We start from the raw sequence: 18,149 nt of genomic DNA on the forward strand, positions 1-18,149 counted from the left end.
GCAGAGATATCCAGCTTGCAGCAGAGAAGTTAAATGCTTTCCTTAAGAGGAAAGGCTTTTAATGTGTCAGGAGAGAGAGAGAGGCCCTGCTGGAGGGTGATTCAGAGCAAAGCCTAATTTAACTGCTCTTAATCACCCTCTGGACATGCCTGTCTACCTGAATTGATTGTGCAGGGAGTGCAGGGAGGCTGACTCTAACTTACACATTTAAATTAAATGCCTCTCGTATGATGGCGTGAACGCACCCTTCCTCCTCCTGATGGTACAGAAATCCTCCTCTGAAATGGGGCTGCTTTCCCTGGTCTGAAATAGCTTGTGTAACCTTTTTGCTAATTCCCCTCTCACCAGTGATCTGGCTTCAACCTTCCCTTAGCAGGTCGCTTTTAATTCTGCACGGAGTTTGGTTAGATAGGAAGGCTTCTGCTGGATGAAGTATATTCCGCACTATAAAGCTGTGAGGCATTTCAGCAGGCTATTTAGGCCTGGAAAAATAAGAATTAAAAAAAAAAAAAGGTCAACAGAAAGCAGAAACACCTGCAATTTACTAGCAGTGAATGTGATCACCTGCTATTAGGCTCAGAATTAATCTCTGCAATTCCACACATTCTTTCATTTGTTTATTTATTTTTATAACAGATTCACTTTGCTAATCTTATGCCATTATAGAAACCTTATATACATATGCGTAAATATGTACAACTCTCTGCATATATTTGGATGTATATATATATATATACACACAGAGATATTGTCATGCTATTCTTTATGTTATCTTGAGGCTAAATGTTATCAGGCTCTGCCACCTACTAAATTTCTAGGGAGAAATTTCTAATTGATGTGTTTTCTATTTCGAAATCAAAATAAATAATGGAAGAAACTCAATAACTTTAGAGTTTGGGTGTAGATCAGGTAAACATTCAGACATTGAGGTGTTTCTAGGAAAATCTGTAGGGCAAGATATCTTCTAAGTAGATAGATAGTAGATATCTTGGTAGTAGATCTGTAGTGAAAGGTATCTTGGAAAGAAATCACAAAATCAGGCTGAAAACTTAAGATTTTAAGCAGGCTTTATCATGAGATAGTCCAAACCTTTACTCTTAAAACCAAACATTTTTACAAGGACTCTTCTTTCAATATTTTAGTCTTCTGGTTTCTAGTGTGAACAATTTCAGAAATTCAGTAGAAGTAAAAAAGTAAAGGTGGACAGTAATTTGGGAAATGATGCTAAAAATATCTCTTATTTAGAAGAAGTTTAAATAAATCAACTTATCTTAAAAATGTTTAATAAAATTAATTTATATCAAGCAAAGACGTGGGCCTTTATTTTGTTTACTGCATACTAAGGCAGAAAGTTGTTTTCATTTATCAGTGAAAGTCCTTTTTTTGCCTTATAGTCAAGGTGCAAAAGATACCCAAATATTAACTTATTAGTGTAAGTTAAAGAGTGAAATATTTCATTTAAATTATGTAATACATATATTATTTAAAAGCTATTTCTTTCCTTGCAGATTTTCTGGCCAGCATCAGCAAACAAGGTTGAAGAGTGCAAAATGGCTGGCAAAGATCCTACAGTAAGTTATAATCTACATGCACATGCACACACATACACAAATTACGTACTTGGCAATAAAGTAAGAGCACCTTGAGTGCAGCCAGAAACAAAATGAAGGAAGTGTTTGTTTTGCTTTTTAAATCCTGTGCAGGACAAATGATAAAGTGAATTTATGAAAAAACAAGCTGTGTAGATAGATTGCACCTTTAGACTTTGACAGATGGAAAAATACATGCATTGTCCATTTCCTTGTCTTTCTTTCTTTTTACTAGTCAAATTAGGTAATAGTACTTTCCAGATATGTCCTGGTGGGTATAGAATCATCAAATCATAGAATACCAGGCTGGAAGGGAGAACAAGGATCATCTGGTCCAAACTTTCTTAACAAAATCACGGTCTAGACAAGACGGCCCAGCACCCTGTTCAGCTGAGTCTTAGAAGTGTCCAATGCTGGGGAATCCACCACTTCCCACATCCCTGGAGATGACGCTGAGCAGCCTGCTGAGCTGTTGTTTGGTGTGGGGAAGCACTCTGGCTGTCTGCTCACCCCAGGAACAGTCTCTACAGGCGGGTGATACCCACTGTTTGCAGCCTGAAGACCCCAGGCTCAGGAACACTCCAATCATCTCTTCCATTACTTCCACAAGACAATGCTTTTCTTTGAAATTCAAAAGTTCATTAGGCTCACTCATGTTTTTCTTCTAGGGCAAAAATAGGAAAAATGCAGATGATACTCTAAGCAGAAAACAGTATGCAAAGTATATGATCCACAGGGAAATAAATCTAAGAAACTACTACATACTGGATTCTCCAGAGAACTTTTGATGTTGGATATTTAGTGATGAAACTTTCCTAGCTTTTAATCATATGGGAGTGCCCAAATGTTACTGCATTATTGGACAGATTTCTGGATAGAACCTCTGTTTTTACAACAGTATAATTGGGGGTACAGCTAATATCCTGCAACGTAGTCAATTAAGAATGTCCGTGTGCATCAACTTTAGCTGATTTTTTTAATTCCGTCTGTGCATTGCAGAAGAAAAATTGAGGTCCAAATATAGAAGTTTACATCAAGTTTCTTAGTATGTGTCCTCAATAGTTTAAAAGAGAAAAAAAATACTGAGGAACAGCTGCTGCTCTCACTAAAATCAATGATGTGTCTTATTGAAAACTCACTGAAATAATGAGAAAAAGAGAAACCAATGCTAAATTGCTGTTTACAACTTGAAATTTATAGTTCGATTTAAACAGCATTCTTGTGAGTTTCATTCCTGGTAGTAGTGCGAGAAACAGAGAATGAATTCAGAAGAATTAAGAGTTTCAAATGAATTAAAAAAAAAAAAGGAAAGAAAAGGGGAGAGCATGAATGATGAATGCATTATAACATTTGACCTATTAGAAAACAGTGAGTATCACAAGGTAAAAGAGGAATAGGTTGTCTTTGAGCAGCCAGTAAAGGACTTTATCAGTGAATTCTTTTTCAAGGAGATTTAAGGGGGTTCAAATCCCTCCCATTAAACAAACATTGGTATCTGAATTTGCCATCTTTTGCTGCCTTTTTCATTACTGAATAGTACGTTCACCAGGCTAACTTGAACACTTACATTAGCATGACATCTATTTCTCTACATTGACTGTGGTGAGATCCTATGGCACAGATGTCTGACTTTCAGATGTCTACAGTGAGGCAGTTCCCCAAACATCGTTACCGAGTGAGTATTGGTATTTGATCCAAGAGAAGTGCCAGTAATATATGGATATCTAAAGCTTAACCACTGCCTTTGACAAACATCCATCCTAATGACAACTATTTCATGTTACCTCAGACAACTGATTTAAAAGCACAAAGTACTTCAGTATCAAGAAATGTGAAATAAACTGAAGCATAGGTGCTTTTGCACAGCAGTCCTACAGAATATATTATGAAATGATGGTTTTTTGCTTTGCTGGTTGTGGACACACAGTGCAGTACCCAGATTAATCACATAGCAAATTGCAAATGGTGTTCAGTGGTTCAACACTAGAGAGATGGGCAAAGGCTCAGAGGAGATCATAAAGTGAAGAGGCATGAAGACATAGTATGTGTCAGACAGTTACCCCAGAAAACTGTCCTCACAGAAGAGAGGAATTCATCCAACCATGCCTGTGTTCTTGCCATAGACACTTTGGACAGCACATGGCACGGTGCTGAAGCAGAGTAGTAAGTGCTAAGTACCAGTACTGTTCATGTAGACATTGTCTCCTAGTCTTGATCCCTGGATACTTTCATTCTGAGACCTCTCTGCATGTAATCCTTTATCTGGGAGTATTCTAGAAAAGTTTTCTGCAAGCATCAAGAAAAGAAAGCATTAGTTTACTTTTTGGCATATACTTTAATATAAGCTAGTGGTATATCCTCACCTGTCCTTCTTCCCTTTCCATAGCTGTAATGTGGATTGGTAGTACTGCTGAGAAACATACAATTTTGATAGCAAGACATTACTAAAGCCACCTCTGAGCCAAACTAAGATAGCTGGATATGAGAAAATGGAAACATTTAGGAATAGCCCTCAACTTTGGAGAAACAGTATATTTTGACTGGGTTAAAGGATTTTTTTCATATAGCTAGAGCTAACACTTCACTGAAGATATGCAGTGTTCCCTGTAGAGAAACTCTTCCCATGAACCCTGAAGCACCTACAATTATGCATTAGTTTTCAGATGTTGTAGTGCAGTACCTGCTCCTGCTGAACCAAAAATATGAATGCCTTTAAATATAAATAAACTGTGCAATATGCTGAACAAGGATAAGCTCCACTGATTTTCACGAAGATGACTGATGGCACAGTTTCCAATCCTGTGCTCACAAAACATATACAGTTCTCACTGTTTTTCTTCAAGGTTTGCATGATTGAATATGAAGGCAGTTCTGAGATCTCAGAAAGAAAAATATTCAGTAAAAAAATATTTTTGACCTAAAGTGCATTAACAATTGATCATAGTCAAAAAAGGAAAGAGCAAGAGAAAAAAAGGGGTATGCTGGAAGGAGCAAACTGTAAATTTGGTGGTGTGAAACTGTGTGGCACTTAACATTTTCATGCTGTTTTGAAGATGTTACAAATGATCTTCAATATGAAGCAACAATTCACTGAAAATTTGCTTTGTGTTATTCAGAGTTTTAATGCTCTGGAAATAAGTTTTTCACAGAAATAATGGGATCTGAGATTTGAGCTTACTTTGTTTTTTTAGCGGAGAAAAAAAAAGTAAGAGACTGTTTTGGATGTGTCCTTAAGGAAAATTTATAAAGTTACTTCCTACTTTATAAAGGTATTTCCTGCAGAGATCGTGCTTCTTCCCATGCAAGGTACAGAGAAGTCTGTGGATGACAATTATGTTTCTATGTGGAGATGGGAAGTTACATGCACTCCTCTATAACTAGTGCTCTATCAATGCCCAGTTCCCAGAGTAGGCAAAATGGCATGAAAAGAAAATAGAAGTCAACAGCTGTTCAAATCCAGAGACTACCAAACTCACTAGCGGTTTTCATGATACTACTAAAATTAGAAACCGTATCTGTTCCCTAAAGTTCATAACATCTAATAACTTTTCCCAGTGTGAAATTATTTATTTCTGTGTTCCCTGCAGCATGGCTGTGGAAATTTTGTGCGTGTGATACAGTCGTACAACCGCACACACCTATATGTCTGCGGCAGCGGTGCCTTCAGCCCCGTGTGTGTTTATGTCAACAGAGGACGCAGGTCCGAGGTAAGTCTCTTTTCATTTTATCTGCTTACTTTGTGGTAGGCCTTGCTTATGTTATGCGAAACTCAAACTTTTGAAAATGCAAAAATCAATGATCCAAATAAATTCCTTCACTCATGTTAAATAGAAAAATAACAAAGATCGTTTACTGACCTGTTACCAGCAAGAAGCAAAGCCATGATCAAAAGCCATGCCTCAAATATGATGGTTGGCCACATTTTCACTTTCATACCAAGTGCTGGGCTGCATTTGATACTACTTTTTATTTGAGGTTGTCTGGTGAATTCATTCCTACTGTTTGTTGGAAAAATTGCCAAGAAATACTTGAAAGGAAATACCCAATTAGATAAAAAGTAAACTATGCAGTCCACTCTTTATAATGTCCATGTGTTACTTATTATTGGGAGAAGCCCTTCAGTGGTCCAACTAGTCAGGCATGTGAAGGTTTGCTGGACGTCAGCTTAATACCCAGTAGATGCAATCCCAGTTCAGGCAACTTTCATCTACTGCACAGTTTTTGCCCCAGTATATTCTGCTGTGATGAAGTCAGTAATTTTTCTCATCACTGTGAGATCTTCCAGGGTGTAAATCTCATTTTGTCTAGATAGATCTTCAGTTTTTCTATATTCAGTTTCACTGTATATTTTCCATATACAAGTACCAGATGTTTCATAAGTATATTGTCCAACTTTCCTGATTTGAAAATGAAATGTTTGTTTATGTGCAAATGTAATAGGTAATAAATTAAGCAACCAGAAGGAGAAAGAAAACCACCTAACCGAGATCCAGCACCTCAGTAGCTTTTGGGTTAGATTCATGTCTGCAGGCCCAGGGCTGTGCAGTATATTTTCCTGTAGAATGTGGAAGCAGATGTGTTGGGAAGGAAGATCAAAGAGTGCTACCTGGAGCTTTGCCATGTGAGGGCAGCTTAAAAAACTGGGCCGGCTTCTAGGGAAGACACTGGGAAATTCATCATTGATTTCACTGGGAATGGGATGGGAATTCTGGCCAAGACCCAAGACTACTGCAGAGGCTGCCAGAGAGGTGATAAATCATTGTTTCTCCAGGTAGGTTTGCATGGGGTGATCTCAGTGACTGTTGGTAGTTCCCTACCTGGCTCCAGCCTCCTTAACAGAGTATGTAGTCTGAATCACTGCACCTTCAGTCCTAATGAATGATCTAAAAGTAGAGGTTCATAGGCCTGGATTTAAAACACAGGCAAGCAGAACTGAGTAAGTAAATGCATCCTTTTGGTTAATGGAGTCTGCATTAACTTATGTTGACGTATTTTAAAACTGAGGTCAGCTTTCTTCAGCATTATCCTATTTCTTGACAAATTATTTAAAACATGGAAAGCAATGTCATTTGTCTCTAATTAATGCAATATTCCTTTATTGGCTGAAGTACTAGTACTGTAGTCCAGAGAACTTTGAATCTCATTATTTTAGGGTTTGTGTAAATGAGAGTGGGAGGGAGAGGAAGGGTAGGAAATGACATCCCATGATGACGCAAGATATTAAATTTCTTAAGTTAAAAATAAAGAGACAAGTCTTGGAAGAACAGAATTGGCTGTCTGTATAGCTGCATGCCTATGATCAATTGATTAAATAAACTGCTGTTTCAGACGTCTGGAGTCTTTCAGACACTTGACTGTAGGCATCGCATGCTCAAAGCCGTTACTGTACAGGCCAACAATAGCATAACAGTTTAAAACCAAGCATTTCCTTTTGAACTCCTTGCATATATCAGTGCACAGCTAATTAATAGAGCAGAATGAAGAACTATGTAGTGCTGATGGATCTAGTGAGAACTCACTTTTTTCTCTGCTTTTATCATTTCACCTATAATTTTGCACAGTTTTCCATGCATATAAGGGTGTTTTTGCACATACAAAATGGATATTTTAGAAAGCACATCTGTTTTTCTCTAGAAGCTACAAAGCCTGACAGTAAGAGTTGTATCCAACAATCATAAGAAGACTTGTTTTGCTCTTTTGTCTCCAGGATTCTACATAATCTCACAAAAAAGTCGGCTTCCTTGATGATGCAGAATGTTGTTCTTTTCCTTGAAAGAGAGGTTAAAAAAAATAATTAATTTTCTTGCTTGGTAGACTTGATGCTTTGGTCTTTAGTAATGACCGTCTTATTCACCCAAATATATTCTAATGTCAAAATAAATATAAATAGAAGGAAACGTAATCACTACGTGAATTAATTATAGGCTAAAAAGTAGTTTAATATATATGAAAATAAAGCGTAATCCTGGAGTTAATTTAATAGTGCAGCTGTGGGCATTTTGAATTGGTAAGTAGTACTATAATATAGTAAATATGGATTAACGTCAAGCTGCATATTAATCTAGAAGTAAAACAACAACAAAAAACCCCAAGATCATATTAGAAACTTCATACTTATGTTTTAACATTGTTTAGGTTGCTTATTACTGAAGAAGTAGATAAGATCTCTGTGATTAAATTAGGCAAAACAGAAGAGGGGCAAAAGAGATTGGGGATAGCAGGTATGAAAACTTCCTGCTGTAGCTGAGCGTTTCAGGGTGGTGGAGCCTCCAATTCCCTGTCGCCAAATGGCTGCTCAGTGATCTGTGTGGCATCCCCATTCCCCTGTGATTTACATTAATTGTTAAAGGGAATATAAGAGTTACTGACCTTAGCTGAATAACTAATACATTGGCATCTACATCACAGAAGAGGTTTTTTTGAGTTTTTGTCAGCTGTTTAAATGGGGATGTTTTAAGTTTGGGTGGAGTTTGGGGGTTTTTTGTTGTTTTGTTTGTTTGTTTGTTTGTTTTGGTTTTGGTTTTTTTGTTTTGTTTTTGTTTTGTTTTGTTTTTTCTCTGCAGTTGTGTCTTTTGGCCTTTTATTAAAGATTAGGAGTTTGTTACAGGAGGCTAGGAACAAGTTGTTTGTTTGGTATACAATGGCACGTGAGTAGATCTGACAAATCAATGTCTCTGCCCTTACTGGGTGCAGTTTTAGGGAACGGACTTGAACCTGAGTCACTTCCTGCTCAGCATATTGTGCTCTTCAGTATCACTGGGAACCAAGAAGTGAAGAGGTGCTCCGAGATGGCTGAATTTTCTAAACATATTCAGACTATTTGCATTTCAAGATGTAATCCTGGTTGCTTCTACTTTGCCAAATAGATTTCCTACTTATACACCACATAAAATAGAAACAAAGCCTTATACCAAGATTCCTAAACAGCAAAATTTTCCATGAGATTTCAGGCTGCAACAAGAGATATTGATAAATCACCTGTCACTATGGAAGTAGAGCTCTACACATAATCCAAGAGATTATATTGAAAAAAATAAGCATGATTTAGGGGATTTTTGGAAGTCTGATAGCTCAGGAAAGAGCAAATGATCTGTACTATCACCAAATTATGGTTGTCATAAAAGGTTTTTCTTTAGTATCTACTATTGTTCTAGTAGGTTTGTTATAATATCCTAGGTAGTATCACCATGTATTCAGCAAATGATAAATAACTTCAAAAAAACAGAAGTAATCTCCACAGATATTGCAGAGATCAGTCAACCTCTCCAAAGCATAACTAGCTAGAGGGAAAAACTCTTTGTTTCAGTGTATTGAATTTATAACAAGAGTCATGAAAATAACTGGATACCAATGAAAACGTTGTCTAAAAAGATGATGAAATTCTGAACAGGAAAGCTAAACTGTTGGTAGTACAGAAAAAGTGCCCAACAGTGCTGAGAACTGTTGATAATAGAAACGACCAAGCATAAAAATCGCTTTACGTCTGATGGTTTCTTAAATGAGAAGTGACACACAAATCTACATTGCAGGAACAAATCTTCAAGATCGACTCCAAGTGTGAATCAGGGAAGGGACGCTGTTCTTTCAACCCTAATGTGAACACGGTGTCTGTTATGATCAGTAAGTAAAGCTACTCCAAGTTGCTGAGGTCTAAATGTGTATGATCACGCATGGTGTGGATTGACGGGATGCTTGAAATGAGCTGGACACAGAATTCAGCCTCCAAGGATCCGTGCCTTTTGTCTGGCTGATGGGCAAAGGAGTTGGTTCCATCCTTGTTTCAAGGTTCTTATGATGGGTGTACAAATGAAATGCAGAAATGAGCTGTTGAAGGGGAAAAACAGAAAACACAAGATTGTCCCTTTTCCAGCTTACACATTTTTCCCAGGGTCAGTTTCAACTTTTCATTACCCTGTCTAGGATTTTATGTTTGAACAGTTTCTGACCTTGTTCATCCTAGACAGCACTTGTGTCTCATTTAATTATTTGTAAAATCTCAGAGTAGCCAGGGAAAGAAAGCCTGAAGACTTTAGTTACTTTGAATTTCATTTTTGTTGTCATCTCTGCTGTATTGCTAGGCTCTTCACTCTTCAGTTGGCTTTATACCCAACCAATTTTGCAATTTTCTTCCATTTGAAGGCCCAGAAAGTAGTACAACTGACACACCTCAAATATTCTTGTGGATTGGCGGTGACTGGACTCATTGACTGTAAGATATATGCCATACAAAGAATTACTGCAGTGTCTATTGCACTCCCAACTGAAGACTCAAGGGGACATACACTTTATGCAACCTAAGTCATCAGTAAAAGAATTTTTTTTGTTCAACCAAGCGTTACCATGTTATGTATACATAGTGTAACCCAACCTTTCACGTTTGCAGCGTGTTCACAGTCTTCTAGTACCAAAGCCTTGATTTTTCAACATGTGCCTACTCCTTGCTAAATTTTTCGCTATGAAGGGAACAGCAGTTGCACAGATTTTTCAGGCTTTCTTAGCAAATAAAACTTAGTGCACACAGGTATTGCATATTTCATCCAAGGTTTACAAGGGCACAGTGTGTGGTGTTTCTGCCATTCAGCTTCCATTGAAATTGATGGCAATTAGATATTGTGCCAGATATTTCCTTTAAAGTTGGAATCTTGTGGAGCTTAAAGGAAGTGTCATAGAGTCTCTGCTACACGGCCTGTTAAAATATAATTAAACTTTTTTCTTTTTTTTTATTCCCCATTGAAAATATGTTTAGTACAAAGGACAAGTAATTTCATTCACAGGTGTGTGAACTGAAGCACCATTAGAAGGCAGGCAAATTCTACCTAGACACATCTCTGAACGTTGGCTTCACTTATATCTTTATCTTATCAGTGATCTATGATCAATGTTTACAGATACTCGCTGTGTAAAGAAAATGTTTGCTCAAAGTCAGTGCTGGATTAAACCACTGCTACTCATTGCTGTTCTGGTATTATTAAGTGAATCATCTGTCATTAAAAAATAAGGTTTCTTATCCTTGTTCCTTCTGGATTCTATGAAATGCCATTAAAGTACATTGTTTCTGAATTACTGTATATACAGTAAGCTATTTTTTCAATAGATCTGTGACAGCTTTGTTCATCTTAGTAGATTTCACATTAACTTCCTTGATGTCTCAGTTATGTGACTGAAGAGACCATCCCTAGTGTTTTACTTATCTTTCATGACATAGTTAATCTACAAAGTTTAAATTATTCTGCAAAGGTCACATTATTTTTCAAAAGAGTCCCACAGATTCAGTTTTGTACTTTCTCCCTAATACTGCAAAGTCCAGTCACTTCAAAAACATTTAGCTTAACTGAATTTAGCCTCAATATCCATGTCAGAAAAGGGAAGATTTTGTAAATCTCAGCTTGACTTAAAATGCAAGGACTGAACCTATGGACTCTCTTCTGAGCATTCTTCTGCAGGAGGAATTCCTTCCCCTCACTTCAGAAGATGGGGAATACTGCCAGACTGGGTAACTCTTCAACAACTTAAGAACCATTTTTAGATATAACTGCAATTTCTTGACAATTTTGGGCATCACTGGCCTAGAATACAGCAGGAGATCTGATTCATCCTTCAAGTGAAAGTGATGCTATAAAAACAAATTTGAACTTGGTACAATTTGCCATTGTACAAAGACACTTTTGCATCAAAGCAACGAAAAATGTGCTTTGAAGAAGCTTGGCATAACTAACATGCAGGATACATGTCTCTCCCCATACCAAGACTCTGAGATATTTATAAAAGCAGGCTTACCTCATCAATTCAGTAATTCCCCCAATAACAAAAAGAAGTAATGTGAACTGATTATGCTGAGCAGACCAAGCACTGTGCGGAATTTAAGAATTTAACCCAAAGGATGTGGAGTTGACAGATGTCATCTAATACATAATTAGCAAGTAGACCCTAGGAATGCTTACGACATAACTAATAGCATTGATATGTAACAGAATTAAAATTACATAGTGTATTACGATTGTTAAAGTGTATGCGTATGTGTATATGCATGGGGCTGTACATAACTTTTAGGGTGAACCATAATCATGATCTCTTTCAGCCAATTTATTTCGTAAGTATAAAGCTCTGATGGATTGAGACAACAAGACCGGTATACAAAATCAGTTATAAATCAGTATAATCTAACATCGTTCTGTCAGTACATGCTCAGGAAGTAAATGCTTCACAGACGTGCAGCAAAAGCATTGTTCAAATCCCCTGTGTATGAATCTTGTCATCACTGGGAGAGATGAGAGCAGAAGAGTGGCTGCTGGCTGCTCTGCAGGGGTTCAGCTCAGGCTCTAGCCAGCAGTAAAAAACCAAAATCTCCAGAGTTTTAGTCCTCTCATGAGCCAATAGCCTTCCATATTGATGCACACACACACAGAGCATAAAAATAGCCTCAAGCGCTTCTGAACCTGTGACTCTTGCCAGCTTGACCACGCTCTATGGGTAGTCCAGGAATTCAGACAAAAACATCAATCAAAGGACCCAGCTGTACTGGAATGTATTCAGCCACCACTCCCACTCTGAGAGTTTATTTTAGCTACTGTTTTCTGCTCTGGGGTTTCATTGTCATTAGTCAGTGGAAATTGCTTGGTTATTCACGGAGTAGAAAATGATAGTAGTATGTGTAATTAGAATTATAATTATATATACGTGTATTTATGCATACACACAGACTCGCACAAACACAGATATACATCCTGACTGCCGGCCTGAGTTTTCCGCCCTGCACAGGGAGCAGAAGTTCATAGTTCTGTTAATCTAAGAGTTGCGTGTCTGATTCTGTTCAAGCATAATGACCCTATACTTAGAATCAAGAACATAAAAGCGGATAATTGTTGCTCCTTATTACTCTGTGTAAAGTTCAATAATATGATTGTCTGGCCTCTGCAATAATGAAGTCACTCGAGGCTGCCTGAGGCAGCATTGAAAATACTGTTGCTAAAAATTGGCACTGATCTGTTGACTGCAATAGATGTTGTGCCAGTTTACACCAGCAATAAATTCAGCCCAGTCATTTTGTCTACTCCCATATCAAAAGAAGCTTTTTGAAGTACTCATTTGAAAAATTGAATGTGTTTCTTTTTGATAATACTAGTCTGATGTACAGTTCTGCTGTTACTGTTAATTATATAGTTTTAAGCAAAATCTGATTATTCTTATGCGTTCTATATCGTCTTTGTAAATCAGAGAAAACCCCCATTCCCATGACCCGATATTTATCTGTATAGACTCCTGTGTAAATAAAGAGCTGTCGAGTTTAAAATAAAAATAGGTAAGTGAATATGGATTTCCCAAAAGCCATAACAATGCATTTGATTTTTCCCTTTCATTTCAATTCTTTGCAGATGAAGAGCTTTTTTCAGGGATGTATATTGACTTCATGGGGACGGATGCGGCCATTTTTCGGAGTCTGACCAGGAGGAATGCAGTGCGAACCGACCAGCACAACTCCAAGTGGCTGAGTGGTGAGATGACTTTGTTTTACCTGAGCTTTTAATGGTTTTCACAGAGATTCTGCTTTCTTTCCTTTAAAGTAAAAAGCTTCTCTTTCAAAGAGCTTTTCTCTGAATTTAATTTACGGAGTTGAACCATGAAGAAATGTGTGTAAATACATATTGCAGACAATCCACAAAGGATTCGCTACATGAGCCAACCTCTTAGGCTACTCCACCTGATGGCCTTTTTTTGCATTAAGGCTGAACCAAACTATTCAAGGGAAAGTATATAAAACATTCCAAATGGCAAGTGGTCAGACAATCTGACTTCTACAGAAGAGCCTTCTTCACCTCCAGTGCATCAGACATTGCCTTAAATTAGACTGCTTGATTTTAAGTCTTTTTTCTAATGAATTACCAACTTCAGCTAATTTAGGCTGGTCCACCTCTGTACAGAAGACTCAGCACCACTTGCATTCAAAATGTGTGCAGAAGACAGTCCCATTATCAGAGAAGTCAGTGATAATTATTACCATTTATTTCAGTGGTAAGAAATAAATTAGCAAAACACAGTAGGAAAACTAATTTCTGAGTGAAAACACTTAACTCTTGGCTTCACTGAAATCAATGTGAAAATTCTCCCTGACTTTACCGGTAAGAAGACTCCTTCCAAATAAACTATTTTGAATTAAGATGGTGTCCAGCCCTCTGAGCAGAGGTAGATGTCAAAGGTTACAGAGGAACTAACATAGCAGTTCCAGTTTAAAAAAGCCTTCAGGTATGTTAAAGTTACATTACTGTGGTTTTGTCTTGACTATTTTTAGGGTGACTCTTGTTATTCCTGCATGGCTGTGAATACAGGGAAATCACAGGATTGCAATCAGAATAAATTCAGTTCACTATGAATGGGAAGCTATGTCTGTTTTCTAATTTTTTCTTCTGTTTGCTATATATTCTTACACTTACCTACACACCCTGAAGTATGTACCCTAAACTGAAAACAGAAAAATAGAACCATTAAAAGGCTTAATTTCTGAAAAATCTGCCTGTTACATATACTCAGAACAGGTACTCGACAAGCACAATTTATTTCCATGTTCTTTTAGAGCCAGAGTTATGACACTCGTTATATTAATTGAGAATGGACTCACATGAATAGAAAAATGCTGCAGTCTAAAGTTGGAGATCCAACCTTTGTATCAGATTGTTTGAAGATTTGTACTAGATTTCCACAGATCAAACAGTCTTGTATGATCGTTGAATAGATACAGCCTTCACGCAGGAAGCTTCTTCCTTCAGACAAAGGAGAAGGTCTTCTGAGCACTCTCACTACTATCCATTATATTTTAGCATAGGAAATTGCCAAAAACATACATCCTGCAGGTATTGACACCAGCAGAGGTGGCTGCCTAATAAGGGATTGCAAGAAACTAGTGCATGGTCAACTTCATGTCATAATGTACGTTTTATTATAAATTACATTACATTTTACATTACACTAGTGTTTCTTTACAGTATTTTGTTTGTTTATCAGCCTCTGATATTAACTCAAATGCTGTTCAAGCATTTGCATATTTTGCTTTCCTTTTTCAGTGTACGAACAGCTATTGTCCTCTCATGCATTTTTAAAATACCTTATTTATTCTTTTCCTAAAGAGTCTTTCAGCACCTTACTTCCACGTTTAGCCTCCATGAGACTTTCCTTAAGTGCCCCTAATAACACAGTGGTTCTTCCCTCTTATTCCTCCAAGTCTTTGAATCTCTGCAGTAATCTAATACTATTGCTTCTGTACTTGAATCACTTTCCTGAAAATCTGCTGTGGGATAAAATATGAGGACACAGAAACTTAAGGCTGACAGCAAGAAGACCTTTACCTGGTGAAATCTGGTATATCCACACATGAAGGCAGAGCATGTAGCCTAACCTGCCACAGCAGTGCCTCTATATGCATTATGTAGCGTTTCCTTGAAGCAGTCTGTAACTGTCAAATAATTATTTGCTTATACCGATACATCTTTTGGTTTCATCTTTTTGGTATACTGTTTCATTTCAGAGCCTATTTTTGTGGATGCTCATGTTATCCCAGATGGCACTGACCCCAACGATGCCAAAATCTACTTCTTCTTCAAAGAGAGGCTCACAGACAACAGTGGCAGCACAAAGCAAATTCATTCAATGATTGCAAGAATATGCCCAGTAAGAACTATTACGTTTGCCAGGTTGTTGGGACAAGCTGCTAGTGTGACATGATAAACTAAAAGATTAAATGATTGAAAAGCCTTTGATTTAAATTTGAAACAAATTTCCTGTTTTACCTTCCACATTCATAATTAAAAAGAGCTGTTTCTGAACACACAGATAGGGTCTGAACATGATATGTACATCTGGCTATACCTATAATGATACAGAAATTTAGAGATTTAGAAATCCGTTTATCTCTTTGGCTGACTTGTAGGAGTTACCAGTGTTGAATTTCCAAAGTTGCCATCCTTGCATGAATGAAGTACATTCTTTGCTTAGAAAAAAGGAATAATAAGACAGTGAAGTCTTTCGTGCACACACACACATAAACACACAAACATTAAAAATCTTTGAAACATACTGAAATATCAGAGCAAAGCTTTTAAATCAGTTGATTTAACTTTCAAATATTGTTTTAATTTTTACAATATCTGTCCTTTCTGAGTTCTTGCATTGATGTATGTGTGAGCCTAACTTAGCAAATGTGCACAGGAAAATTAAATTCAAGAGATATGGCTACTCCTGTGCAGTATTTAATTTATGATCACAGTGCTCCTCATTTTCTCTTTTTCCTTTTTCATATCTACAATCAACTGTAGCTGAAAAATTACTGAAGAAGCTATTAATATTTCTGTTGAAATGGATTTTTTTTTTTTATCAGAGCAAAATTATAAATGCACAATTACTGCTAGCCTTTTCATTCATTCTTTTGGAAAGATTCAGGAAGGTAATTTTGAGTGTTTGTGTATTCCTTGTCTTTAATCTGGGTCTTCTTTAGAATTTGATGCTTTGTGGTGTTGTGCATAGGTGTAAGGGCGTGTTTGGGATTGTGTTAAACTCCTTCCCTAGCAACGCGATGAGGCATGTGATCTCTTTTATCATTTCTGTTTTCTATATTTTTGTGAGGGTGTCCAGATGCCTTTTTGGGTATTTTGCAAGATGACATTTCACACAATTATAGCTCTATTTGTTATTGTTATTGTAATAATGAAGTCCAGATGATTGCTGAAAGGCCTCAGCCTGTTTAGGCTTATGCTGAAGTCAGTGGCAGGATCCCAAAGCCAATGAAAAAAAAATCTGAGATGGCCATATTTGTAAACTTGTATACAAATGTTCATATATCAACACCTTTGTGACTGGTCAAATATGTTAATGCAATGGTGCCAAGAGAAACTCCCCTAAAAGACACTTTACAGGTCACCCAAAAAGTTTGACTGCCAGCTCCAGGAACACCAGTGAAGCATGCACAGCATTACATCGAAATCACATTTGCCTAGCTTCTACATTTCCTTTTTCCCTTTCCTTGGGTGACATTGTGCTATGCACTTATCTAAGGTGTTCACCAGCAGAATGAGGCAGGAGCTGCACCATCTGGTTTAGCAGTTGCTGGTTCCACCTTGCACTGGAGAGAGATGGAGAGATCCTTGAGCGAGCTGTGGCCAGGCCAGCTCTGGACCAAGCTAGCAGGTCTTGCAACAGTGCAAACCTAGCTTGACCCATGCTAGCCATCATTTCTGAATTTGGTTCAGAGCATCCAACTCATGGGCCCACATGGTTTACTAGGTCAGATGCAGCTATACTGCTGCCAGGATTAGGAGATACATCCTCCCATAGGGCTATTAGACCTTTAAGAGGTATCACGGACTTCTCCATGCTAGATGTCGTGAAACGATACAGGTCTCCACAGTCCTTCCCAGTCATACCTACACACAGTGCTGCTGCACAAAATCTTCTGCCCAACCCTCCCAAGCCTGCTAGCCCCGCACAGAAAGTCTGCTCAGAAAACTAGTTCTTGTTTTTCCTTTATATGTAGTGTTTAGATTAGGGGATTTTGTTTAGGCATATCTACTTTTTAATAATAAATAAGACAGCATAATTCTTGAGATGATGAGTCAAATTAACCTGAAGAAAATGTGGGAAAGCCCAGTAAAATGTTTGCTGTGTTGTATTTTTTTCCTGAAAATGTTATTGCTTTCCAGAATGACACGGGTGGTCAGCGTAGCCTCGTGAACAAGTGGACAACATTCTTGAAAGCAAGACTTGTATGCTCAGTAATGGATGAAGATGGAACAGAAACGTATTTTGATGAATTAGGTATGGCAAGAAAATCTCTTAAAAGTTCTATCTAAATCCTGCACCCTGTAAATATTTAATTATTAATGTTTGTACAGCTCTTTAGTCAAGTTGTTACAGTAAAATCTTGGCCTTGTAGAAATTCATTACAAAATTCCCCTTGCAGTTTTATGACAGGAAATGAAAAAATTATTAATAAATCTTTCCGGGTAATTATCATTATCTCTGAAATAAAAGTAATCTTGACTATGTAAAGAAATCACAGAATCACAGAATCACAGAATGTTAGGGATTGGAAGGGACCTCAAAAGATCATCCAGTCCAATCCCCCTGCTGGAGCAGGAACACCTAGGTGAGGTTACACAGGAAGGCGTCCAGGCGGGTTTTGAATGTCTCCAGAGAAGGAGAATCCACAACCTCCCTGGGCAGCCTGTTCCAGTGTCTGTCACCCTCACTGAGAAGAAGTTTCTTCTCACATTTAAGTGGAACCTCTTGTGTTCCAGCTTGAACCCATTACCCCTTGTCTTACTGTTGGTTGTCACCGAGAAGAGCCTGGCTCCATCCTTGTGACACCCACCCTTTATATATTTATAAACATTGATGAGGTCACCCCTCAGTCTCCTCTTCTCCAAGCTAAAGAGACCCAGCTCCCTCAGCCTTTCCTCATACGGGAGATGCTCCACTCCCTTAATCACCTTTGTGGCCCTGCGCTGGACTCTCTCCAGCAGTTCCCTGTCCTTCTTGAACTGAGGGGCCCAGAACTGGACACAATATTCCAGATGA

General features: G+C 37.8%; 1 protein-coding gene across 1 annotated transcript in view; it reads left to right on the forward strand.

The window, feature by feature from the left end:
* SEMA3C (semaphorin 3C) overlaps positions 1 to 18,149 on the forward strand; it is a 124,605-nt gene that overhangs the window by 71,233 nt on the left and 35,223 nt on the right. Inside the window, exons 4-9 of the mRNA XM_065627898.1 lie at positions 1,509 to 1,571; positions 5,177 to 5,296; positions 9,119 to 9,209; positions 12,962 to 13,081; positions 15,106 to 15,248; positions 17,273 to 17,387. Of these exons, the coding sequence (XP_065483970.1) occupies positions 1,509 to 1,571; positions 5,177 to 5,296; positions 9,119 to 9,209; positions 12,962 to 13,081; positions 15,106 to 15,248; positions 17,273 to 17,387 (652 nt within the window). The remainder of the gene's footprint in view (positions 1 to 1,508; positions 1,572 to 5,176; positions 5,297 to 9,118; positions 9,210 to 12,961; positions 13,082 to 15,105; positions 15,249 to 17,272; positions 17,388 to 18,149) is intronic.

Source organism: Caloenas nicobarica, chromosome 1, assembly GCF_036013445.1.
Source record: "Caloenas nicobarica isolate bCalNic1 chromosome 1, bCalNic1.hap1, whole genome shotgun sequence".
In the NCBI taxonomy this organism is placed as follows: Eukaryota; Metazoa; Chordata; class Aves; order Columbiformes; family Columbidae; genus Caloenas; species Caloenas nicobarica.